Source organism: Haliotis asinina, chromosome 7, assembly GCF_037392515.1.
Source record: "Haliotis asinina isolate JCU_RB_2024 chromosome 7, JCU_Hal_asi_v2, whole genome shotgun sequence".
Classification (NCBI taxonomy): Eukaryota; Metazoa; Mollusca; class Gastropoda; order Lepetellida; family Haliotidae; genus Haliotis; species Haliotis asinina.
The window spans coordinates 6,007,520-6,035,001 of NC_090286.1; the positions used below are offsets into that span (position 1 = coordinate 6,007,520).

The following is a 27,482-nucleotide window of genomic DNA, read 5'->3' on the forward strand; positions in this document are numbered from 1 at the left end:
TAACATGTTGGATAGAATGGTTTACTTTCACTGAGGAAATTTTCTAAAACGTGTAATACTATTTCGATTTGCATTGCAGTTCTTTGTTTACATAGGTTTTGTAGTTCCGCTGCGAGTGAGTTGTTACACACATATCACGTCACAAGCTAATGACGTCATAATGTACACATTCAAACGGGATTTCATTTTTGTAAGCGGTTATAGATCTATTCTACAAGATGTATCCAAATGCTATTCAGAAGTCGCTAGAGATCATTAGAGATTCTAAAGCAAGTATGGTTGTAAAACGGGCACGAAGTTTATATTGTTTCACGAGTGGTCGCTAAGCAACGAATGCCATCTTTGCTGATTGTCTTCAGAGCGATCAGACGTGTCTTCAGGATTCTCCACATTTCTTGATCTTTCTGCAACAGTTTTGTTCTTTTACTCCGTCTAATATGCCCCGAGGACGTTATCCAGGTATTTTGTTTCGTTTCTTTACTTTCTTTTCCGTCTTTTGTTTCATTTTGTTTTGTTTTTTTACCATAGTCTGTGTGAAGGCATATCATGGAAGACCCCATTAAAGATTGAGAATCCCGTTTTGTGACTTGACTCAACGAAGTCTTCGTTGGATCTGTAGTTCCAGAATACAACAATATTTAAATTATTCGAAAAGAAAAATACTCTCGCCCATAAACGTTAGCGGTTCCTTTCCAAGTGTTTCAACCATGTCTTATTTATTGGGAATTTTTAGCAATTAATCTAAGCCCGCCTCTTTCGTTTTGGATTGGTCCTGTTTATACGTTTTTGTTTGACAAACGTTATCATAAATAAATTCTTTAGTAAAACATTATATAGCAAATAAGAAACCCTTTGTAAACGAGTTTACCTTCCAATATTACATGAATATCAAAAGATGGAAATAAGGAGATTGATTTAACCCCCTGGATGGGACAGGGACATAAATGTCCTTCCTCTTCACCCCTCACTTTCAAGTCCAATAAAATTCTAGATATACCACGCACATATGTATACTTCACAGTTTTGAATTCTGTGGATACCATCTTGATACCATCCACTACCATCCACTCAGACCAAGCTAAAGTACTTAAAATTGCTTTTCAAAATAGGCTTCATCGTAAATGTCGCCATTTTTCACCTTATCTAAAATCGCGATTCACAGCGTTATTTGATGTATTTTTTGAAATGTGAAAATCGGATAAATACTGTGAGTATTGAATCTCAAAAATAGCATATTATTGATCACTGATATCACGTTTTCATGTAACCAGTAACGATAATTCTGAAACGTCGCCGATGAACCCAGAATCGGTTGGGATGTTTTCGAAAAGGCACTTACACGAACGCGGAAGTGCACTTTCCGCCATATTGGATGGTGTTTACAAAATCACGTTTCGAGAAGGCCGGTATTGAGATGCCGATTACGTCAGACACTTATATTTCATAGTCAGCTGCGAGAAATGCATCATTGAATTCCCCACACATCTTAGAATCAAATTACTAATGGTCTTTGTCACCAATACCAACTGTCTAGACAAAACGAAACGAATGATACTAGGTATGAAAACGAACGCTGTGCTCGAAAGACAGCACTTGTTTGAAATGTAAACCAAAACAAATCCGATTTTACATTGCGTAGCATTTTCGGAAATTTTCCAACATCCAGCCGTGTAATTATCGCTTACAATGGCTCAATACGCTTAGAATATTGAGCGGAAGAGTGTCGTAGCAAAAAATAGCAAATTAAAAATAGATAGAATGCAATCATTTGATAATTCATATGAAACTGTCAAACTTTTAGTGCAGCGTGACGCCATGACTGACGCAAAATCAAGCAGAACGACAACGGTACTTATCGGCGTTTCTGGCCTCTTCCGTCATTTACAATGTAATTTATAAAAAAACACATAACAATACACAGATAGTCAGAATAATTCTGATTACTTACATCTCTCATTTATGTACAAAAGATCCCTGAATCAAGGAAAAAGTCCTCATAAATTCCTGTCTACCCTTCTCAGCGAAGCCGCCATTTTGAAAGAAATCGGTCATCGGTAGTGATGTCACACGTCAACATTGTTGCACATATTAGGCAATTTCTTTGAGGTGAAGATCGGTTGAACGAGAGAAAGCACAATGGCCATATCAGTCCGATTGCACTTTCAGTATTGTGATGTATATTTTGCGTATCGTTCAGACATTTTTTCATGAAACTGATTTCAGTATCTGCATATATCCATGTTCAACATCATATCATATGTGGATATAGGGTATGCGTTTTTATTTTTTGAAAGCTTTTGATTGTTTGAATAATATTTACATGGGAAATTGACTCAGTAAGTGTACTATACCACATTTTAAGCCTTTACACAAGTGTTAGAAGATCACACGTAGCCATTACTGCAACATGTGCTTTAGTTCCTGTGATGTACAATATTCAATACGTTGGGACAAACATTGCAGTTTCATATGAACAGGTTAATAAACAGCGATTTAATTCAACGTTATAAGTAAAACTGTTAATATTAATGAAAATGAGCTGTACATTGTATGAAATGTATAGGCACACATATTCAAAAGACTTGTCTTCTTCATTGCATTGGTTTGTGTCCTTTTTATAGACAAAATAGTTATGAAAATTGACTGACCAGGAGTTTGTCAAAATCGTTTTATGATTCCTTATCATTGTTTTAGATAACAAAGTCAATTCAAATTAAAACTTACTTTAATGGCAGAATATCTAACTCAAACAATATTTATACGAAAATTGTTTTAAAATATATAAACCAGGTCATGTCTTAATTTGGACAAACCTTACGTCCATATTCTAATAGTTCCATTCTGAAAAAGCGATCTCATTTTACCTTTCATTGCATATTTATGAAGTGAAATAATTACATAATCATAAGAAGAAAAGTGTATATCCTAAATGAATATTCAATGAATATTCAGGTGTTATGAAATTTTAATTTACGCTAAAATGATGCCAGACAGGTGCGCGTGTTGCTCACAATAAGATACGTAGTAAAACCGTCTAATTGTTGATATCTTAAGGACACTATTTCCGTGGTAAAGCCATGCATTTTATGTTTTGTCTAGAAAGTGTTGAATTCTTACACAGAAGCCGAGATCTTGTACACATTGAGTGGAAATTACGTTAGATATATACTAATCAGCAAACCAGTGTCGTCTTTTTCCGACGTCACAAAATACACAGAACATTTCATGACGTCAACAAAAAGGTCGCATTATTTTCAGTTATTTCATTACATTTGAAGATGTGTCTGTTACTCCGTTAATAATGATGCAAAATAAATAAAAATACATCCACCACAAACAGGAGAGTATGGGAATCTAAGACCTAAATTATGTATCGGATTGGGCCATCCGAATTGCTACTACCTGCTTTCTGATGTAGTACATTGGAATCTTTTCTTATAAATTGAAAAACTCACAGATGGTATCCGCTCACACTGGGGAACTTTGTATTGGAATAGTCTGGTTCAGTGTGAACAAAACATAAGGAAAATATACTATCCGTATCCACAACAAATTCTCTCCATGTGATCGGAGTTACATTGACCTAATGTGAAGCATAGCGGAGTTATGCCCCCTTATCTATATACGTGCATGACCTCTCTTTCGACTTTTGACGTCATAGAAGAAAATCGATTTTTTTACATTTATTGAGAGTCATTTTTTATTTTGTGCGTATAAAGTTATGCATTAGCACATAAATCCATTTCATATACACTTATGTCGTTCAGATATCAAGCTATATTTTCTTCGCTCACACTTTACGTAAAGATGACAAATTAAAAAAATCGTAGCAGAGTGCTTTTATCGGTGCACGATAAAAAACGGAGAAATGTACTGTTTTTTAACGCACACAAAAGTTTTGGACAACATTTAGCAGTGTCTATTTCTCAAAGCCCTGAGGTACTTGCAGTTATATTTATACCAACGGATAGGAAATTAAATATTCTACATTTGTGTGTAATTTTATAGCCGTAGGCAGATCCAGGACCACGCGAGCGCAATTCTCGCACAACGCTCACTTTTCAAACCTTACGAAAATGTGCGCCTGAAAAAAAAACTCGGCATCCTGGGGGTTAATAAAACTGCAACGTGCCAGGACATGCCCACAACACCCTGAATTCATGCTGGCCAGCTGGTCCAAGCCTACTGAAATGTGATGGGGACATATATAAATCCAAAGTCTGTCTTCATTCACTAATGGCATTTGAGGGTTACAATTCCTGGTGCCGTTGCAAGTGCGGATAGAGGTTTGTGGTGGCGCGACGCCCTTTCTCTCCCGAGGAGCATTTCCGCCTGATCTTTGGATTTCATGATAAATATATGTGCATTCCACCTCGCACCAAACCCCACCCGCTCGCACAAACCCCACCCCTCTTCCCCCAAATCCTGGATCCTCCCTTGCGTTGTACAAGATGATCTTAATGCCAAAGTGACCGTAACTCCCATATCTTAACATAGACTTAAGGTAGTCTAAGAAGTGAGGCTGTGTTGTACAACAACACCCTCAGCCATTTTGTAATGCTTACATTGTGATAGAGATTGAATGAAATAAAACAGACCGAAAATGTATATGTAAACATATAATCATAAATTAAATCTTTGAGCTTCTCCACTCGCCTTGAACATATAACTACCGTTCTACAAATATTTTCTACAAAAATAACTACCATTCTACTAATGTACAGACATGTTCTTCATCTAAGTCCTACCCATAGGCCTTCTTTATAGATCTCGGAACATTTACTAACAAAAGAGTGTATCTTGAGATGATCAGGACCATGAAGTTACTTTACCATCGATTATTTTATCTTCTGTGTTATCCTTTCCTTACATAGGAAATGAAGATTCGCTTACACGATGAGTCATGTAATAAAGAAATGTTGTATTTTGATATTTCTGTATGAAAAAAAGTGTCGGGCATTTTTATAAGATGTTTCGCGTTCTCATCCATGAGAACGAGCTCAAAGTGACAAAACATGGGGTGATGTGAGCAACACGAACACGTCCCTTACTGTACTCCATAGGTATGTCTTTCCAGGGCAATTACCATTCAAGTAAAACGATATATATACATATCTGGACAAAGGAGTACATTGTATTGAAGTACAAGGAGTACAAGTGATGAAACGTGTTGCGGCCATAAATTTAGTCTAAAATGACCCAAAAATAAAATTAAGAAAGAAAGAACATAGTAGGACCCTGTTCAGATGTCTTGATAAAGGAATAATTCATAACCAAACATACTGACAACGGCGTGTCATGAAACATTAATCACACCGAATAAGGGTGTCATTTTGCATAGACTGCTTCGAGAGCTCAAAAGCGAGAACCAGTCTCCACCGAAGTAGGTATTCTGACTATTTTAAGGGTAGAAGTGATATATATTGTCAACAAGCCCCTACCTTTAGCAGGAACTCACGCAGGGGTCGTTTCGATAGAATCAAGAGATAACCTTTAGCAAGAGAGATATCACATCTGCTCTTCTCTTCTCGACATTTTAGTGTGGGTACATACACGAGTCGATTACTTGCTTCGAGCCCTAAGAACGAATTCACGATAATGGCGACAAATTAGAGAACACCTACAAATGCATATGTAATAACAAGCCTTTATTTAAGAAACAAAGAAACCATTTAGAATGGAGACAGTAACAGGATTTGGGCAGAGATAACTCCTACTGGACGTACGCCATTGCACGTGGCCGATGGTCGTTTTACCGGACAGCGTTATTTGACGAGAGTCTGGCTCCTGTAGCAGTGCCGTTACTTCAAACTATTCATGGCTTTTATGGTCGACCATCTTTACAGCAAGGCGACAACGCTTGGCCTCATAGGGCCAGGATTGTCACGGCAGCAGTATATAGAGCGTATGGAGTGGCCAGCAGGCTCAACAGACCTTAACCCAGTTGAGCGTGGGATCAGTGGATCTCCCAGGACTCCGCAGAGTTCTAGTAGAGGAATGGAATGCAATTTCTTCGTGAGCTTGATAAGAAGCCAGAGAGGACATTTCTTGACATGTGCTATATTTCACTTGACCCTTCATTACTACTGATTTAAGTGACATTACGGTAATGTGATGTAATATATTTGATTAAGCCCTCCTTAATCAGTTCTGGTTTCTCACAGAGAAAAAAGCCAAATCTGATGACAGAGTTACAAAAATGGTCCTTTGTGGCATATACATCCCCATAATCACTAAATCCATGCAAACAAACAAAGAAGTTAGTCTACACAGGTTGGTAAAAGCAATAGACCATGCTAACTGCCAGTATTGTGCCTGAAGCTACATGAAAGTAGGATATTAGATTGGGTAGTATGGAACGGATTCAAATTGTCTTACTCTCAGATTGAGAGAGTTCGAGAAGTGCCACTCTTCGCCTACTAGAGGCTTAAAATCATCGGCTTCAATTATCTGTATAATATCGAAAATTACAAAGAACAAAATAGATCACCCCTTCTCGTGTCAAGATGTCTTTAAATGTGTCAACAAAATGCAAAGCTTTAAACAGGTGCTCCGGGTGAGACTTTTAGGAATGACCCAGGTTAGACAACACGCATCCCAGACAAGATTGTGGCTTGAAGTGAATTAAAACTCATTTTGTTGTGGTCTGTTCAATCTGAGATGCAGTCGTGACTCTAAGGTACTTAATTTCACTTAATCTTTATAAATAGAAAGTGTAAACCCCGAGGCCCAAAGGAATCCCGGGAACAACTATTACAGGAACAATAAGGACTCTCTAAAGTGGTAAAGCATAATGTTGATGAGATGACAGATGTAAGAGTCCCTAGGACGCAGTATATATTTCATCTACATTGATGTTATGCATTATTGTGTACGTAAGAGACTGGTGAATCCCTAACTTTACAATGCAGGCAACGACTGGAGACGTGGTGTGTCTCCTATGAGGAGATTCCAGGACCCTGTGTGTCAAGTGTCTCCAGACAGATACAGTCTTAGAGGGGTGTCTCCCTTGAATCGGCCCGAGGGTAGAACACAAGGCACACGTGGCGTTTCTCCCTTGAATCGCCAGAATGGAAACAACGACTTTGGACAGGATTCCTCCCCAAATGACGTCATGGCGTGGACATCAACCCCCATTGACAGGAGCCTCATGTCTGAGACAACATACAAAGTCTCTGTCTCGCACTTGATCAGACCACGCCAGCCTCTCTTCAAGCCTCCCAAACTCAATCTGGGTATCAAGTCATCTACAAATAACCAGGTAGTCGTTTTCTCAGTATTTATTTCGTGGAATCAGCTTTACTTGGTTTATACATTAAACGCAGAGCTTAATTAGACAAAACCCTGAGGCAAACATTAGATTCACTTCACTTTCCCTTCACGCCAATAGTCGTTGCTAACCATGTTCCAGAACACGCTGACATCAAAGAAGGAGACTGTCAAAGTTCCTAGCGCATCAAATGATGCTGGGCGAAAGCCTCTTCAGTCATCCTCAGACGTCTCTATCTCCAAGAAACAGACTTCCTGTGTGAAAACAGTCACCCCTCCTCACATAAAGAAGGTGATTATTTCTGTACACAGATGTGTACGCTAAGTTACCTGTCTCAGAAAATGAATTCTTAGATGATAAATACTAACCAGATAGCAGAGTAGGTTTGATTTCTGAACTTATCCATAACTGATTTAATTGACGTCTCCTGCTGAACAGCCTTCACCTTCAAGACGAGGAAGAGGTTATGTGTTGTAGACATTTTTGCCGTTCTTCTTTCTGGAGGCCATTCTTCTGTTCATTGTGGATGTATCTACTTGGGATGTCACGATTCACAGATACACAAATGCTTCATCGGCACGTTTTGTACGATACGATATACGATTCATTTGATATGATATCAATTCGACCTTTGACATGCACATATCGATTACTATTTTTTAGCCTTCTCCTGTATTTGCCTTCACTAGACAGCAAACATGACTCTTTGAGAGTGAGTACTTGTTATGTAATGGTTTTTTTTGTAATGGCTGCTTGTTAGAAAATGACATATCGCGACATGTATCGAATCATGGCCTCAATATCGAGATACGTGTCGCATGGTGATGCACCTATATCGTATGACCTAATGTTTTGTTGTTCCAGGTTGTGGATGTGTCCACTATGAATCTGCCAGAGTGGATCAGTGATATATCCCCTTTGGCCTCCTCCTCAACCACTTCCTGCTCATCCTCAACAAACCTGGACTTGAATGCAGAAAACGTGATGACCAAACAATCCGCTGTATCTAATGATAAGGTGAATAACCTTATAACCGTCATGTAATCTGATGGAGTGAGTGAGTATGTGAATGAGTGAGTGTGTGCGTGAGTTAGTGTGTGAGTGAGTTAAGTTTTGTGTTACACTCAGAAATATAACTGTTATGTGGCGGCGATATGTAAACAATCGAGTCCTGACAGACGATCACGTGATAGTAGCCATGTTTCAGTGGTTCTCATTCCGTTTCCTGTACCAATTTGTGTTTCTTCGGTTCTGACAAGTTATAACCAACTCCGACTGCACCCACAACCACACCTCCAAACCCACCTTTCTGTATGACCTACTGTGTTCTTGTTCCAGGTTGTGGAAGTGTCCACTATGAATCTGCCAGAGTGGATCAACGATATATCCTGGTGGGCGTCCACCCCAACCACTTCATGCTCATCCTCAACAAGCCTGGACTTGAATGAAGAAAATGTGATGCCCAAACAAACCACTGCATTTGATGATAAGGTAAATACCCTTCATATAACCCGAGTGAGTGAGTGAGTGAGTGAGTTAAGGTTCATGAGAAGGTAAACAACCTTTATACTACCTGAAGGAGTGAGTGAGTTAGAATTATGGAACACTCGGCAATATTCCAGCTGTAGGGCGGTGGTTTGTAAATAATCGATTCTGGACCAGACAATCCGCTGATCAGGTAAATACCTTTAATAAACTGAAGGAACAACACATCATCTTTGGTGTATGCGCAAAAGTATGATTCTGTTTGTACCTAAAATTGCATTCAGCAAAATGGCATCTGTATGGCGGTGGTCTGGAAATGGTTTGGACCAGATAATCCACTGATTGACTTCATCATCACTGCTTTACAAAATTGTCTCTGGGCCTTTGTATGTAAGTGGACCATGTGTGTCTGGTTCAAGCCAAACTGTGAAGATTAGCATTGTTACTGTGACAGCTGCGAGTGTATTATTGAGCCGCGTTTACTGGGCTACTAACAGTCCCACAATATCAAGACTGGGGAACAAGTAATGGGCTTCACGCATGGTATTCATGTGGGGAATCGAACCCGGATCTTCGGCGTGACGAGCTAATTCACTACTTACGTACCCCACCAAACCTGTGGACGCTAATCATGTATAATAAAACATTTTTTCAGACTCCTCCTGCCAAAGTGCCAAAGAAAAGAGTCAGATTCAGCCAAGTGGCGTGGCCTTCAGACGTTGACGAGTCAGTCATTAAACTGAGATTCTCACAGCCTCAGGTCAGTGACACAGCCAATGGCAATGAGAATGAAGCTGGTCATAGATTTAGGTCTCTGGCTCTCATTTAGTTTGTAGGTGCAAGTCACTATTGCCCCTCTGGGGTCGGCTGCGTGACTTTTAAGCAACTTCTGCACACACACACGATATCTCCGTCAAAAGTATGACAGGAGACGTGTATAATCTTTACTGTGGTATATCTGTCAAAAGTGTGACAGGAGACTTTTCTAATCTTTACTGTGGTATATCTGTCAAAAGTATGACAGGAGACTTTACTAATCTTTACTGTGGTATATCTGTCAAAAGTATGACAGGAGACTTTACTAATCTTTACTGTGGTATATCTGTAGCTTGTCCAGGCCTGTATTACAGGGGAACATCTGTGTCTTTCAGACATTTGATTACTGAGGAGATGGTCGGTGGCATCAAACAGTCTCCTTTTTTTCCAGGCACGAGCATTTACCATCGTGTATGATGAGGATCAGGTAAGCACGTGGAGTATGATAGAATGTGGTTCCAGTGACTGAGGCTAATGTTGAACATTACCGTCTTTGTATTAATGTAGATTGTTCTTTATCTAGCCACCTACTTTTAACACAAGTGGGTTTGTGCACGTTCTTCACTCAGACATCCTATTTTGCAGTCTGAACTTGACAGAGACTCCCAGCCTCAGCTTCGTTCCCCACCGCCCCCTCTCGTCCCCTACACCGGGGACGCCAACCGCCGTTTGGTTCCCTCCATGTCCAAACTGAGCCTGGAGGGCGTCCTGCTGGTATGTGAACCATGAACGTGTCAGGCCACGTCTTGTTGTGATCTTCCTCTTGGGACATCTTGTTTTATCAACATCTTGACAACTGTCAAATATAATGTAGATTCGGAATGTGTGTACTTCAGCATGTAGAATATACAATCAGGTTATATTCATAACGCTATTATAGAACAGTGCTGAGTGTGATGTTCAGCGGCGAGCTATAGATTAATGTTTCACTGTCTACTGTTTCGACAGGTCAACGAATCGAGGAAGAGGAGAAAGGATATGACCTCCGTCCCCACAGGCGACGTCAAGAAGAGGAAGATTGCACCCTCGGACGGAAGAAATGAGACCAGCTACGTCACAAGACCCAAACAATGGTGGCTGAGGAAGCGAAGACAAGCGAGGAGGAAACAGGACCAACCATCTTCCTCCTCGACTTCTACCTCTGCTGTCAGCGCAACTACTTCGACTATCACCACCATTTCACCCGGATCTGCCTCTTACTCTTGTCCAACGTCCATCTCTGGTGCCTCTTCTTCCCATAGGAGATCTCTTAAGAGGAGGGCACCAGACGATGATTCCTGTTCTGGTGATGGCTTCAAGAGGTCTCGTCTCAACTAGTTCATGCAACGGCCTCGCAGAATAGCAACGCTTCAGATAATTCACTTGAACTGTCATGACATAGCATGTTTGAAAATATTTTAATCTAATTCAAAACAGGTTGTTCTGATACAATCTTTTGGAAATAACGTTCAGCCAAGCCTAGTTAGGTCCCAATACTGCAGACTTGTTGTAACAGGCGACAAAATGGTGGTCGCGCACCACGAAACTAACATGTACGGTGCTGATATTCCCACCTGGAGGACATCTTCTCCGATGTGTCATCTCTGTTGGCTCATGCTATCGTCCACTGGTTTGTGTGCTCCAAACTCGACTACCTTGCAGACTGCCTCTGCGTAGCTGCAATACTGCTGACTTCACAGGAAAATAACCCTTCTTTCATCATTTAAAAATAAATTAGGATCATTCAAAATTACTTACGTCGCCAATGGTTTATGATAAACTTCAAGCTTTGCGCTATCTGCCAGTAAAATAATTTTCATCATTTCATCACAATTTAAGTATAGTAGGGGAATATTTGTATCAAGTTGCTGTTAATTTTTAAAATATTTGTAAAAATATATGTTACGAACATTGAACAGTTTACAAATGTGTTAACATGTTTGGTGTAGAAACTTGATAAAAATGTTTTTGTTGTTGAATGTTTAAAAAGCTTCTCATCAACGCTAAACATATGGGCGTCAACCTTCCTGTACATGTCATTGGACAGATATATTTTATAAGTAATATATCATATTTATCTTGCAATATACACAAGCCATTTCTTTGTTTCTCTACAATACTTGAAACTTTTATTTGTTCTTTAATAAATTTTGCAGAGAAAGTCCTTGTTTTGTCAGTTTTACATGCTCAAGGATCTCCCTCGAAACGTCCCATGAGATAACATGTGAAAGTCAAAATCCTGTGCAGGACAATGATGAGTCCTGGTTGCATCTGTACTTGAGGTCGATGCTCATGATGTTGTTCACTGTGTAGTGTGCTGGGATTCGAAGCAAGGACCTTCTGATCCGAAGTCGTACGTCTTGTCCACATGACCAAAGAGGTTAAGCCCGTCAGCTAGCTGACAAGATAAGGATGTCATCTGTGGAATGACTCAACGCCCTGCTTCAACAGGATTATAAAATTATAGATTATAGATTATAGATTATAGATTATACAAATCACTACTCCAGTCGGAGAAATATCTGTCGTTCTTAACATCAAAGAAATTAGGAAATTCATTTATACGTTTTAGGTTAGGTTTGATCAACATAATGGTAAAGGAAGGAAGACGCTTTTGTTTTTGTACGATGCAAAAGATTGTGCCCATTGTGTAATATGGACGTGCAAAATGAAATCCATTTTCTATTCGTATGTCCTTTGTATAAAGATTTGCGTACTAAATATATAGCGGAATGCTATCTATGTAAGCCACCTACATAAGCATTGAAACTATTTCTTTCATCAACTGACAAGCATGTAATAATAAAATAATTCCACGTCCATGTTACACAATGGGCACCTATATATATCTATCTATATATATATCTATATATATCTATCTATCTATCTATCTATCTATCTATCTATCTATATCTATATATATATATATATATATATATATATATATCTATATCTATCTATCTATCTATCTATCTATATGTATATATCTATCTATCTATCTATCTATCTATCTATCTATCTATCTATATATACATATATATATACATATACATACATACATACATACATACATACATACATACATACATACATACATACATACATACATACATACATACATACATACATACATACATACACATACATACATACATGCGGTGAGTGCGGTGATAAAAACCAACCAAGCAACATTTGTCCTTTTCAAACAACGTCTATTTTACAATCCGAGATACTACCCTAAACTATATATTAACTGATCAATTAAGACCGGTTATAACTAATGCTAGTTTTTGAATTTAATTACTGTAACAACTGGTCTTGGTCGATGAGTTGTCGATTTGACACCTGTATCAATCGCTCGTAAAATGTCTGAGTTTGGCCAGGTACGATTTTGACAGTACCTACTTGTTCAGAATATCTAAATGGCTTAGTAACAGAAAATGTACTTTGTGGCTAGCTCTCAAACAACGTAAATATTTCTAAAACTGTTGTGATTATATCTTATATATGACAAACGTCACTTACATGTTTCCAAAAGACCACCGATATCGTATACCTTGCTGTGAGTTGAGTATCATGAAAAACACTTTTCAAAACGTTTGCTTTCCCTTTCGGAAAATAACACAAAACTTCAAATGTGTACTTTTTTGTACTTCAGTTTAAAACGGAGTCTTGGCACGTCGTGTGAAAGTCACCCTGTCCTTCTCTCATAGATCAAACTGTAACGTTGTTTCGATGACAATGTGCTTCGAGTTTAATATCTTAGTGGTCAACCGGCCCCCGGTGGGCGCCTGTACGTCTTTGTAAGTGTAAACCAGTTTATGAAAGTGTTCTATTCTGTACAAATCCTCTTCCAGGATAAGCACCTTCGTACACCTCTACCTCACGCGTGAAATCGTGATTCACTCACGTTAAGGTCTGTTCGCAGGAGTTTCTCGTTTTCTCCTAAATAGCGGGTTTAAGTGAGGTAACTTGAATTGACTTGGGTTCGTCTCAACATAATTTGATGATATTCCAATCAAGCACCCTGAGTCGATCCTTGATGTGTCGAATTTTCTGTCATCTCGAAATATGAGCTTCGATTACTTTCTCGAAATTTGAACTTTTTAAAATACTTGTTAACAAACGAATAGTATAATGAAAGTGGCGATAAAAATGATTGAAATAAGTCGGAAAAACTGGAAATACTTCGAAATTCCATTTTTTAAAAAAAGATTTGACATATAGACAGAAAGTAACAGGAACCAGAAGTTAGAAAAAGATATACGTTTCTCGTATCATGCAGTATTTCAGGCACAGGCGCCCACCGGGGATCCGAAAATCGATAAACTAAGTACCGGTTTACTATCCAATCCTCTTACTGTATAACCTGTAAAGGTGCATCACCAAATCACGGCGACGTGATCGAAAACAGGTCAATTCCGCACCCGTCATTGCATATATCGTATTTTAAAAGATCAAATGTTTCTGTCCACGTTTCCGATGAGTGAGGAAGGCCTATACACGGGCCTTCCGAGGGGATACACTTTGTGTCCTTTATCAAATACGGAAAAGACCGAGTTGCTGTGCCGGAAGTATACGAAAACTAGGTCGTCAGCGACTTAAACTGGAGGGTGTTTTGTACACATAAGTGTTAGCCAATTCACAGTCTTAGCATTTCACAAACTGAAATGCCTTTGAGTTAAAAAAATCAAAATGTTCATTCGAACACAAATGGTGTCGGCAGCCGATTTTCAGAAAGTGTCAGTGACCAAGATATTCACAATCTGGTATCCGAAGTGGAAAGTAAAAATACTCGCAAGAACACACTGTAAGTTTCATGTTAGTTTTGTGCAAAAGTATTGCAGGTATTGTGTTTTTGAGTTGTAACTTAACTTAACCTTGTTCTTATTTTGCAACAATGTCGCAAGTGATGGCGTTGGAGAGCCGAAGACGTGTCTTAGTTCAGCCAATCAGCATCGACTCTACTTTTTGTAAGTATGTGAAAGCGAAATCGTGGTCTTTGTGATAGAAAGACCACGGGGAAGATCAAAGGGCCAACGCTCTATCCACATCTAGGCATGGTACAAACAAGTTGTACCTTTCACGTTTGCAGTGTGTCCTCGTCATCACATCTATGCCTTTATAAAGACGGAAAGGTACAAAAGCATTATACTGATCATGGCACATTTGGGTGACGTATTTTCAACATCGATTACTAGTTTCTCATCACCATTGTCTTAATTTCTTCTACTGTTACCAATATCCATCCAGTATGCTGCATGCTAAATGCTACTCTTTTTTTTTCAAAACTATTGTCGGATCATCGATTTCAGGGATATTAGCCTCTTTTACACGGATGTTTGTTTGGGTCCAGATTATTTGTACTGTTATATGTATATGTTATTGTTCCCCGGTGAAGACTTTATGGATTTAATAAACTATTATTCAATTTAATAGTTGTGTTTCAGTTTATCCCGAATACAACAGTGTAGGTAAACACTTATTTCGGCATCGTACGATTATTCAAATGAAATGTTGACTTTCGCCAGGGATCTGACTCCGAGGGACAGAATTTTTATTCTTTAGTTTCAAGGCGAAAGAGACGCCATACATGCAGTTTAGGAAAACCCCTCACTTTTTGGCCCTTTCCCGCCAACTTGCGCATATGTGAGTCACGTTTGCCCTACTCTTACCCACAACTCGATGTGACCGGCATTGTAGGTCCCCAACAAGCTAGAGAGATGTGGGGATTCGTCACATGTTGCGCGGTTCATTCGATATCTTATGTGTATTTCTTAAAGCTTTTATTTTCGATCACTACATATCTAATTTAACATGTTGGATAGAATGGTTTACTTTCACTGAGGAAATTTTCTAAAACGTGTAATACTATTTCGATTTGCATTGCAGTTCTTTGTTTACATAGGTTTTGTAGTTCCGCTGCGAGTGAGTTGTTACACACATATCACGTCACAAGCTAATGACGTCATAATGTACACATTCAAACGGGATTTCATTTTTGTAAGCGGTTATAGATCTATTCTACAAGATGTATCCAAATGCTATTCAGAAGTCGCTAGAGATCATTAGAGATTCTAAAGCAAGTATGGTTGTAAAACGGGCACGAAGTTTATATTGTTTCACGAGTGGTCGCTAAGCAACGAATGCCATCTTTGCTGATTGTCTTCAGAGCGATCAGACGTGTCTTCAGGATTCTCCACATTTCTTGATCTTTCTGCAACAGTTTTGTTCTTTTACTCCGTCTAATATGCCCCGAGGACGTTATCCAGGTATTTTGTTTCGTTTCTTTACTTTCTTTTCCGTCTTTTGTTTCATTTTGTTTTGTTTTTTTACCATAGTCTGTGTGAAGGCATATCATGGAAGACCCCATTAAAGATTGAGAATCCCGTTTTGTGACTTGACTCAACGAAGTCTTCGTTGGATCTGTAGTTCCAGAATACAACAATATTTAAATTATTCGAAAAGAAAAATACTCTCGCCCATAAACGTTAGCGGTTCCTTTCCAAGTGTTTCAACCATGTCTTATTTATTGGGAATTTTTAGCAATTAATCTAAGCCCGCCTCTTTCGTTTTGGATTGGTCCTGTTTATACGTTTTTGTTTGACAAACGTTATCATAAATAAATTCTTTAGTAAAACATTATATAGCAAATAAGAAACCCTTTGTAAACGAGTTTACCTTCCAATATTACATGAATATCAAAAGATGGAAATAAGGAGATTGATTTAAGCCCCTGGATGGGACAGGGACATAAATGTCCTTCCTCTTCACCCCTCACTTTCAAGTCCAATAAAATTCTAGATATACCACGCACATATGTATACTTCACAGTTTTGAATTCTGTGGATACCATCTTGATACCATCCACTACCATCCACTCAGACCAAGCTAAAGTACTTAAAATTGCTTTTCAAAATAGGCTTCATCGTAAATGTCGCCATTTTTCACCTTATCTAAAATCGCGATTCACAGCGTTATTTGATGTATTTTTTGAAATGTGAAAATCGGATAAATACTGTGAGTATTGAATCTCAAAAATAGCATATTATTGATCACTGATATCACGTTTTCATGTAACCAGTAACGATAATTCTGAAACGTCGCCGATGAACCCAGAATCGGTTGGGATGTTTTCGAAAAGGCACTTACACGAACGCGGAAGTGCACTTTCCGCCATATTGGATGGTGTTTACAAAATCACGTTTCGAGAAGGCCGGTATTGAGATGCCGATTACGTCAGACACTTATATTTCATAGTCAGCTGCGAGAAATGCATCATTGAATTCCCCACACATCTTAGAATCAAATTACTAATGGTCTTTGTCACCAATACCAACTGTCTAGACAAAACGAAACGAATGATACTAGGTATGAAAACGAACGCTGTGCTCGAAAGACAGCACTTGTTTGAAATGTAAACCAAAACAAATCCGATTTTACATTGCGTAGCATTTTCGGAAATTTTCCAACATCCAGCCGTGTAATTATCGCTTACAATGGCTCAATACGCTTAGAATATTGAGCGGAAGAGTGTCGTAGCAAAAAATAGCAAATTAAAAATAGATAGAATGCAATCATTTGATAATTCATATGAAACTGTCAAACTTTTAGTGCAGCGTGACGCCATGACTGACGCAAAATCAAGCAGAACGACAACGGTACTTATCGGCGTTTCTGGCCTCTTCCGTCATTTACAATGTAATTTATAAAAAAACACATAACAATACACAGATAGTCAGAATAATTCTGATTACTTACATCTCTCATTTATGTACAAAAGATCCCTGAATCAAGGAAAAAGTCCTCATAAATTCCTGTCTACCCTTCTCAGCGAAGCCGCCATTTTGAAAGAAATCGGTCATCGGTAGTGATGTCACACGTCAACATTGTTGCACATATTAGGCAATTTCTTTGAGGTGAAGATCGGTTGAACGAGAGAAAGCACAATGGCCATATCAGTCCGATTGCACTTTCAGTATTGTGATGTATATTTTGCGTATCGTTCAGACATTTTTTCATGAAACTGATTTCAGTATCTGCATATATCCATGTTCAACATCATATCATATGTGGATATAGGGTATGCGTTTTTATTTTTTGAAAGCTTTTGATTGTTTGAATAATATTTACATGGGAAATTGACTCAGTAAGTGTACTATACCACATTTTAAGCCTTTACACAAGTGTTAGAAGATCACACGTAGCCATTACTGCAACATGTGCTTTAGTTCCTGTGATGTACAATATTCAATACGTTGGGACAAACATTGCAGTTTCATATGAACAGGTTAATAAACAGCGATTTAATTCAACGTTATAAGTAAAACTGTTAATATTAATGAAAATGAGCTGTACATTGTATGAAATGTATAGGCACACATATTCAAAAGACTTGTCTTCTTCATTGCATTGGTTTGTGTCCTTTTTATAGACAAAATAGTTATGAAAATTGACTGACCAGGAGTTTGTCAAAATCGTTTTATGATTCCTTATCATTGTTTTAGATAACAAAGTCAATTCAAATTAAAACTTACTTTAATGGCAGAATATCTAACTCAAACAATATTTATACGAAAATTGTTTTAAAATATATAAACCAGGTCATGTCTTAATTTGGACAAACCTTACGTCCATATTCTAATAGTTCCATTCTGAAAAAGCGATCTCATTTTACCTTTCATTGCATATTTATGAAGTGAAATAATTACATAATCATAAGAAGAAAAGTGTATATCCTAAATGAATATTCAATGAATATTCAGGTGTTATGAAATTTTAATTTACGCTAAAATGATGCCAGACAGGTGCGCGTGTTGCTCACAATAAGATACGTAGTAAAACCGTCTAATTGTTGATATCTTAAGGACACTATTTCCGTGGTAAAGCCATGCATTTTATGTTTTGTCTAGAAAGTGTTGAATTCTTACACAGAAGCCGAGATCTTGTACACATTGAGTGGAAATTACGTTAGATATATACTAATCAGCAAACCAGTGTCGTCTTTTTCCGACGTCACAAAATACACAGAACATTTCATGACGTCAACAAAAAGGTCGCATTATTTTCAGTTATTTCATTACATTTGAAGATGTGTCTGTTACTCCGTTAATAATGATGCAAAATAAATAAAAATACATCCACCACAAACAGGAGAGTATGGGAATCTAAGACCTAAATTATGTATCGGATTGGGCCATCCGAATTGCTACTACCTGCTTTCTGATGTAGTACATTGGAATCTTTTCTTATAAATTGAAAAACTCACAGATGGTATCCGCTCACACTGGGGAACTTTGTATTGGAATAGTCTGGTTCAGTGTGAACAAAACATAAGGAAAATATACTATCCGTATCCACAGCAAATTCTCTCCATGTGATCGGAGTTACATTGACCTAATGTGAAGCATAGCGGAGTTATGCCCCCTTATCTATATACGTGCATGACCTCTCTTTCGACTTTTGACGTCATAGAAGAAAATCGATTTTTTTACATTTATTGAGAGTCATTTTTTATTTTGTGCGTATAAAGTTATGCATTAGCACATAAATCCATTTCATATACACTTATGTCGTTCAGATATCAAGCTATATTTTCTTCGCTCACACTTTACGTAAAGATGACAAATTAAAAAAATCGTAGCAGAGTGCTTTTATCGGTGCACGATAAAAAACGGAGAAATGTACTGTTTTTTAACGCACACAAAAGTTTTGGACAACATTTAGCAGTGTCTATTTCTCAAAGCCCTGAGGTACTTGCAGTTATATTTATACCAACGGATAGGAAATTAAATATTCTACATTTGTGTGTAATTTTATAGCCGTAGGCAGATCCAGGACCACGCGAGCGCAATTCTCGCACAACGCTCACTTTTCAAACCTTACGAAAATGTGCGCCTGAAAAAAAAACTCGGCATCCTGGGGGTTAATAAAACTGCAACGTGCCAGGACATGCCCACAACACCCTGAATTCATGCTGGCCAGCTGGTCCAAGCCTACTGAAATGTGATGGGGACATATATAAATCCAAAGTCTGTCTTCATTCACTAATGGCATTTGAGGGTTACAATTCCTGGTGCCGTTGCAAGTGCGGATAGAGGTTTGTGGTGGCGCGACGCCCTTTCTCTCCGGAGGAGCATTTCCGCCTGATCTTTGGATTTCATGATAAATATATGTGCATTCCACCTCGCACCAAACCCCACCCGCTCGCACAAACCCCACCCCTCTTCCCCCAAATCCTGGATCCTCCCTTACGTTGTACAAGATGATCTTAATGCCAAAGTGACCGTAACTCCCATATCTTAATATAGAGTTAAGGTAGTCTAAGAAGTGAGGCTGTGTTGTACAACAACACCCTCAGCCATTTTGTAATGCTTACATTGTGATAGAGATTGAATAAAATAAAACAGACCGAAAATGTATATGTAAACATATAATCATAAATTAAATCTTTGAGCTTCTCCACTCGCCTCGAACATATAACTACCGTTCTACAAATATTTTCTACAAAAATAACTACCATTCTACTAATGTACAGACATGTCCTTCATCTTAGTCCTACACATAGGCCTTCTTTATAGATCTCGGAACATTTACTAACGAAAGAGTGTATCTTGAGATGATCAGGACCATGAAGTTACTTTACCATCGATTATTTTATCTTCTGTGTTATCCTTTCCTTACATAGGAAATGAAGATTCGCTTACACGATGAGTCATGTAATAAAGAAATGTTGTATTTTGATATTTCTGTATGAAAAAAAGTGTCGGGCATTTTTATAAGATGTTTCGCGTTCTCATCCATGAGAACGAGCTCAAGGTGACAGAACATGGGAGGATGTGAGCAACAAGAACACGTCCCTTACTGTACTCCATAGGTATGTCTTTCCAGGGCAATTACCATTCAAGCAAAACGATATATATACATATCTGGACAAGGAGTACATTGTATTGTAGTACAAGGAGTACAAGTGATGAAACGTGTTGCGGCCATAAATTTAGTCTAAAATGACCCAAAAATAAAATTAAGAAAGAAAGAACATAGTAGGACCCTGTTCAGATGTCTTGATAAAGGAATAATTCATAACCAAACATACTGACAACGGCGTGTCATGAAACATTAATCACACCGAATAAGGGTGTCATTTTGCATAGACTGCTTCGAGAGCTCAAACGCGAGAACCAGTCTCCACCGAAGTAGGTATTCTGACTATTTTAAGGGTAGAAGTGATATATATTGTCAACAAGCCCCTACCTTTAGCAGGAACTCACGCAGGGGTCGTTTCGATAGAATCAAGAGATAACCTTTAGCAAGAGAGATATCACATCTGCTCTTCTCTTCTCGACATTTTAGTGTGGGTACATACGCGAGTCGATTACTTGCTTCGAGCCCCTAGAACGAATTCACGATAATGGCGACAAATATTAGAGAACACCTACAAATGCATATGTAATAACAAGCCTTTATTTAAGAAACAAAGAAACCATTTAGAATGGAGACAGTAACAGGATTTGGGCAGAGATAACTCCTACTGGACGTACGCCATTGCACGTGGCCGATGGTCGTTTTACCGGACAGCGTTATTTGACGAGAGTCTGGCTCCTGTAGCAGTGCCGTTACTTCAAACTATTCATGGCTTTTATGGTCGACCATCTTTACAGCAAGGCGACAACGCTTGGCCTCATAGGGCCAGGATTGTCACGGCAGCAGTATATAGAGCGTATGGAGTGGCCAGCAGGCTCAACAGACCTTAACCCAGTTGAGCGTGGGATCAGTGGATCTCCCAGGACTCCGCAGAGTTCTAGTAGAGGAATGGAATGCAGTTTCTTTGTGAGCTTGATAAGAAGCCAGAGAGGACATTTCTTGACATGTGCTATATTTCACTTGACCCTTCATTACTAGTGATGTAAGTGACATTATGGTCCTCCTTAATCAGTTCTGGTTTCTCACAGAGAAAAAAGCCATATCTGATGACAGAGTTACAAAAATGGTCCTTTGTGGCATATCCATCCCCATAATCACCAAATCCATGCTAACAAACAAAGAGGTTAGTCTAAACAGGTTGGTAAAAGCAATAGACCATGCTAACTGCCAGTATTTTGCCTGAAGCTACATGAAAGTAGGATATTAGATTGGGTAGTATGGAACGGATTCAAATTGTCTTACTCTCAGATTGAGAGAGTACGAGAAGTGCCACTCTTCGCCTACTAGAGGCTTAAAATCATCGGCTTCAATTATCGGTATAATATCGAAAATTACAAAGAACAAAATAGATCACCCCTTCTCGTGTCAAGATGTCTTTAAATGTGTCCAAAAAATGCAAAGCTTTAAACAGGTGCTCCGGGTGAGACTTTTAGGAATGACCCAGGTTAGACAACACGCATCCCAGACAAGATTGTGGCTTGAAGTGAATTAAAACTCATTTTGTTGTGGTCTGTTCAATCTGAGATGCAGTCGTGACTCTAAGGTACTTAATGTCACTTAATCTTTATAAATAGAAAGTGTAAACCCCGAGGCCCAATGGAATCCCGGGAACTACTATTACAGGAACAATAAGGACTCTCTAAAGTGGTAAAGCATAATGTTGATGAGATGACAGATGTAATAGAGCTATATGTTTTTTGTCGAGAATCTGCTACAATGAATGATATAGTGAGTCCCTAGGACGCAGTATATATTTCATCTACGTTGATGTTATGCATTTTGTGTACGTAAGAGACTGGTGAATCCCTAACTTTACAATGCAGGCAACGACTGGAGACGTGGTGTGTCTCCTATGAAGAGATTCCAGGACCCTGTGTGTCAAGTGTCTCTAGACAGATACAGTCTTAGAGGGGTGTCTCCCTTGAATCGGCCCGAGGGTAGAACACAAGGCACACGTGGCGTTTCTCCATTGAATCGCCAGAATGGAAACAACGACTTTGGACAGGATTCCTCCCCAAATGGCGTCATGGCGTGGACATCAACCCCCATGGACAGGAGCCTCATGTCTGAGACAACATACAAAGTCTCTGTCTCGGACTTGATCAGACCACGCCAGCCTCTCTTCAAGCCTCCCAAACTCAATCTGGGTATCAAGTCATCTACAAATAACCAGGTAGTCGTTTTCTCAGTATTTATTTCGTGGAATCAGCTTTACTTGGTTTATACATTAAACTCAGAGCTTAATTAGACAAAACCCTGAGGCTTACATTAGATTCACTTCACTTTCAACACGCCAATAATCGTTGCTAACCATGTTCCAGAACACGCTGACATCAAAGAAGGAGACTGTCACAGTTCCTAGTGCATCAAATGATGCCGGGCGAAAGCCTCTTCCGTCATCCTCAGACGTCTCTATCTCCAAGAAACAGACTTCCTGTGTGAAAACAGTCACCCCTCCTCACATAAAGAAGGTGATTATTTCTGTACACAGATGTGTACGCTAAGTTACCTGTCTCAGAAAATGAATTCTTAGATGATAAATACTAACCAGATAGCAGAGTAGGTTTGATTTCTGAACTTATCCATAACTGATTTAATTGACGTCTTCTGCTGAACAGCCTTCACCTTCAAGACGAGGAAGAGGTTATGTGTTGTAGACATTTTTGCCGTTCTTCTTTCTGGAGGCCATTCTTCTGTTCATTGTGGATGTATCTACTTGGGATGTCACGATTCACCGATACACAAATGCTTCATCGGCACGTTTTGTACTATACGATATACGATTCATTTGATATGATATCAATTCGACCTTTGACATGCACATATCGATTACTATTTTTTAGCCTTCTCCTGTATTTGCCTACACTAGAAAGCAAACATGACTCTTTGAGAGTGAGTACTTGTTATGTAATGGTTTTTTTTGTAATGGCTGCATGTTAGGCTCCAAATTTAGAAAATGACATATCACGACATGTATCGAATCATGGTCTCAATATCGAGCTATGTGTCGCATGGTGATGCACCTATATCGTATGACCTACTGTTTTTTTGTTCCAGGTTGTGGATGTGTCCACTATGAATCTGCCAGAGTGGATCAGTGATACGAGTATATCCCCTTTGGCCTCCTCCTCAACCACTTCCTGCTCATCCTCAACAAGCCTGGACTTGAATGTAGAAAACGTGATGACCAAACAATCCGCTGTATCTAATGATAAGGTGAATAACCTTATAACCGTCATGTAATCTGATGGAGTGAGTGAGTATGTGAATGAGTGAGTGTGTGCGTGAGTTAGTGTGTGAGTGAGTTAAGGTTTGTGTTACACTCAGAAATATAACTATTATGTGGCGGCGATATGTAAACAATCGAGTCCTGACAGACGATCACGTGATAGTAGCCATGTTTCAGTGGTTCTCATTCCGTTTCCTGTACCAATTTGTGTTTCTTCGGTTCTGACAAGTTATAACCAACTCCGACTGCACCCACAACCACACCTCCAAACCCACCTCTCTGTATGACCTACTGTGTTCTTGTTCCAGGTTGTGGAAGTGTCCACTATGAATCTGCCAGAGTGGATCAACGATATATCCCGCTGGGCCTCCACCCCAACCACTTCCAGCTCATCCTCAACAAGCCTGGACTTGAATGAAGAAAACGTGATGCCCAAACAAACCACTGCATTTGATGATAAGGTAAATACCCTTCATATAACCCGAGTGAGTGAGTGAGTTAAGGTTCATGAGAAGGTAAACAACCTTTATACTACCTGAAGGAGTGAGTGAGTTAGAATTATGGAACACTCGGCAATATTCCAGCTGTAGGGCGGTTGTTTGTAAATAATCGATTCTGGACCAGACACTCCGCTGATCAGGTAAATACCTTTAATAAACTGAAGGAACAACACATCATCTTTGGTGTATGCGCAAAAGTATGATTCTGTTTGTACCTAAAATTGCATTCAGCAAAATGGCGTCTGTATGGCGGTGGTCTGGAAATGGTTTGGACCAGATAATCCACTGATTGACTTCATGATCACTGATTTACAAAATTGTCTCTGGGCCTTTGTATGTAAGTGGACCATGTGTGTCTGGTACAAGCCAAACTGTGAAGATTAGCATTGTTACTGTGACAGCTGCGAGTTTATTATTGCGCCTCGTTTACTGGGCTACTAACAGTCCCACAATATCAAGACTGGGGAACAAGTAATGGGCTTCACGCATGGTATTCATGTGGGGAATCGAACCCGGATCTTCGGCGTGACGGGCTAATTCACTACTTACGTACCCCACCAAACCTGTGGACGCTAATCATGTATAATAAAACATTTTTTTCAGACTCCTCCTGCCAAAGTGCCAAAGAAAAGAGTCAGATTCAGCCAAGTGGCGTGGCCTTCAGACGTTGACGAGTCAGTCATTAAACTGAGATTCTCACAGCCTCAGGTCAGTGACACAGCCAATGGCAATGAGAACGAAGCTGGTCATAGATTTAGGTCTCTGGCTCTCACTTAGTTTGTAGGTGCAAGTCACTTTTGCCCCTCTGGGGTCGGCTGCGTGACTTTTAAGCAACTTCTGCACACACACACACGATATCTCCGTCAAAAGTATGACAGGAGACGTGTATAATCTTTACTGTGGTATATCTGTCAAAAGTGTGACAGGAGACTTTACTAATCTTTACTGTGGTATATCTGTCAAAAGTATGACAGGAGACTTTACTAATCTTTACTGTGGTATATCTGTAGCTTGTCCAGGCTTTACTAATCTTTACTGTGGTATATCTGTCAAAAGTATGACAGGAGACTTTACTAATCTTTACTGTGGTATATCTGTCAAAAGTATGACAGGAGACTTTACTAATCTCTACTGTGGTATATCTCTTGCTTGTCCTGTATTACACGGGAACATCTGTGTCTTTCAAACATTTGATTATTGAGGAGATGGTCGGTGGCATAAAACAGTCTCCTCTTTTTCCAGGCACGAGCATTTACCATCGTCTATGATGAGGATCAGGTAAGCACGTGGAGTATGATAGAATGTGGTTCCAGTGATCGAGACTCATGTTGAACATTACCGTCTTTGTATAAACATAGATTGTTCGTTATCTAACCACCTACTTTTAGCACAAGTGGGTTTGTGCACGTTCTTCACTCAGACATCCTATTTTGCAGTCTGAACTTGACAGAGACTCCAAACCTCAGCTTCGTCCCCCACCGCCCCCTCTCGTCCCCTACACCGGGGACGCCAACCGCCGTTTGGTTCCCTCCATGTCCAAACTGAGCCTGGAGGACGTCCTGCTGGTAAGTGAACCATGAACGTGTCAGGCCACGTCTTGTTGTGGTCTTCCTTCAACATCTTGATAACTGCCAAAGACAACGTTGAATCGGAATGTGTGTACTTCAGCATGTAGAATACACAATCATAACACTCTTATAGAACAGAGCTGAGTGTGATGTTCAGCGGCGAGCAATGATTAATGTTTCACTGTCTTCTGTTTCGACAGGTCAACGAATCGAGGAAGAGGAGAAGGGATATGACCTCCTTCCCCACAGGCGACGTCAAGAAGAGGAAGATTGCACCCTTGGACGGAAGAAATGAGACCGTCTACGTCACAAGACCTAAACAATGGTGGCTGAGGAAACGCAGACAAGCGAGGAGGAAACAGGACCAACCATCTTCCTCCTCGACTTCTACCTCTGCTGTCAGCGCAACTACTTCGACTATCACCACCATTTCACCCGGATCTGCCTCTTACTCTTGTCCAACGTCCATCTCTGGTGCCTCTTCTTCCCATAGGAGATCTCATAAGAAGAGGGCACCAGACGATGATTCCTGTTCTGGTGATGGCTTCAAGAGGTCTCGTCTCAACTAGCTCATGCAACAGCCTCGCAGAATAGCAACGCTTCAGATAATTCACTTGAACTGTCATGACATAGTATGTTTGAAAATATTTTAATCTCAATTCAAAATAGGTTGTTCTGATACAATCTTTTGGAAATAACGTTCAGCCAAGCCTAGTTAGGTCCCAATACTGCAGACTTGTTGTAACAGACGAGAAAATGGTGGTCGTGCACCACGAAACTAACATTTTCGGTGCTGGAATTCCAACCTGGAGGACATCTTCTCAGATGTGTCATCTCTGTTGGCTCATGCTATCATCCACTGGTTTGTGTGCTCCAAACTCGACCACCTTGCAGGCCGCATCTGCGTAGCTGCAATACTGCTGACGTCACGGTAAACACCCATTCCTTCCTCATTTAAAAAGTAAATTAGGATCATTCAAAATTACTTACGTCGCCAATGGTTTATGATAAACTTCAAGCTTTGCGCTATCCACCACTGAAGTGATTGTCATGATTTCATCACAATTTAAGCATAGTATAGAAATATTTGTATCACGTTGCTGTTAATTTTTAAAATATTTGTAAAAATATATGTTACGAACATTGAACAGTTTACACATGTGTTAACATTTTTGATGTAGAAACTTGATAAAAATGTTTTTGTTATTGAATGTTTAAAAAGCTTCCCATCAACGCTAAACATATGGGCGTCAGCCTTCCTGTACATGTCATTGGACAGATATATTTTATAAGTATTATATTATATTTATCTTGCTATATACACAAGCCATTTGTTTGTTACTCTACAATACTTGAAACTTTTATTTGTTCTTTAATAAATTTTACAGAGAAAATCCGTGTTTTGTCAGTTTTACATGCTCAAGGGTCTCCCTCGAAACGTCCCATGAGATAACATGTGGAAGTCAAAATCCTGTGCAGGACAATGATGAGTCCTGGTAATATCTGTACTTGAGATTGATGCTCATGATGTTGGTCACTGTGTAGCGACCATATAATTTCCAAGTCTTGCGCTGGGATTCGAAGCAAGGACCTTCTGATCCGAAGTCGTACGTCTTGTCCACATAAGCAAAACACTTAAGCCCGTCAGCAAGCTGACGACATAAGGATGTCATATGTGGGATGACTCCACGCCAAGCTACAACAAGACTGTT

At 39.3% G+C, this 27,482-nt stretch overlaps 2 protein-coding genes across 2 annotated transcripts; both read left to right on the top strand.

The window, feature by feature from the left end:
- Positions 1 to 218: 218 nt before the first annotated feature.
- Positions 219 to 10,888, top strand: LOC137291230 (uncharacterized). The gene is made up of 9 exons (XM_067822526.1): positions 219 to 273; positions 6,912 to 7,261; positions 7,412 to 7,561; positions 8,135 to 8,287; positions 8,609 to 8,761; positions 9,411 to 9,515; positions 9,963 to 9,998; positions 10,157 to 10,285; positions 10,520 to 10,888. Exons 1-9 carry the CDS (start codon positions 219 to 221, stop codon positions 10,886 to 10,888), a joined length of 1,500 nt encoding a protein of 499 aa, XP_067678627.1.
- A 4,693-nt stretch (positions 10,889 to 15,581) lies between these two features.
- On the top strand, positions 15,582 to 27,150 carry LOC137291231 (uncharacterized). Its single transcript, XM_067822527.1, has 9 exons — positions 15,582 to 15,636; positions 22,297 to 22,646; positions 22,795 to 22,944; positions 23,531 to 23,689; positions 24,011 to 24,163; positions 24,806 to 24,910; positions 25,445 to 25,480; positions 25,639 to 25,767; positions 25,971 to 27,150. Exons 1-9 carry the CDS (start codon positions 15,582 to 15,584, stop codon positions 26,337 to 26,339), a joined length of 1,506 nt encoding a protein of 501 aa, XP_067678628.1. The 3' UTR covers positions 26,340 to 27,150.
- Positions 27,151 to 27,482: the final 332 nt, after the last annotated feature.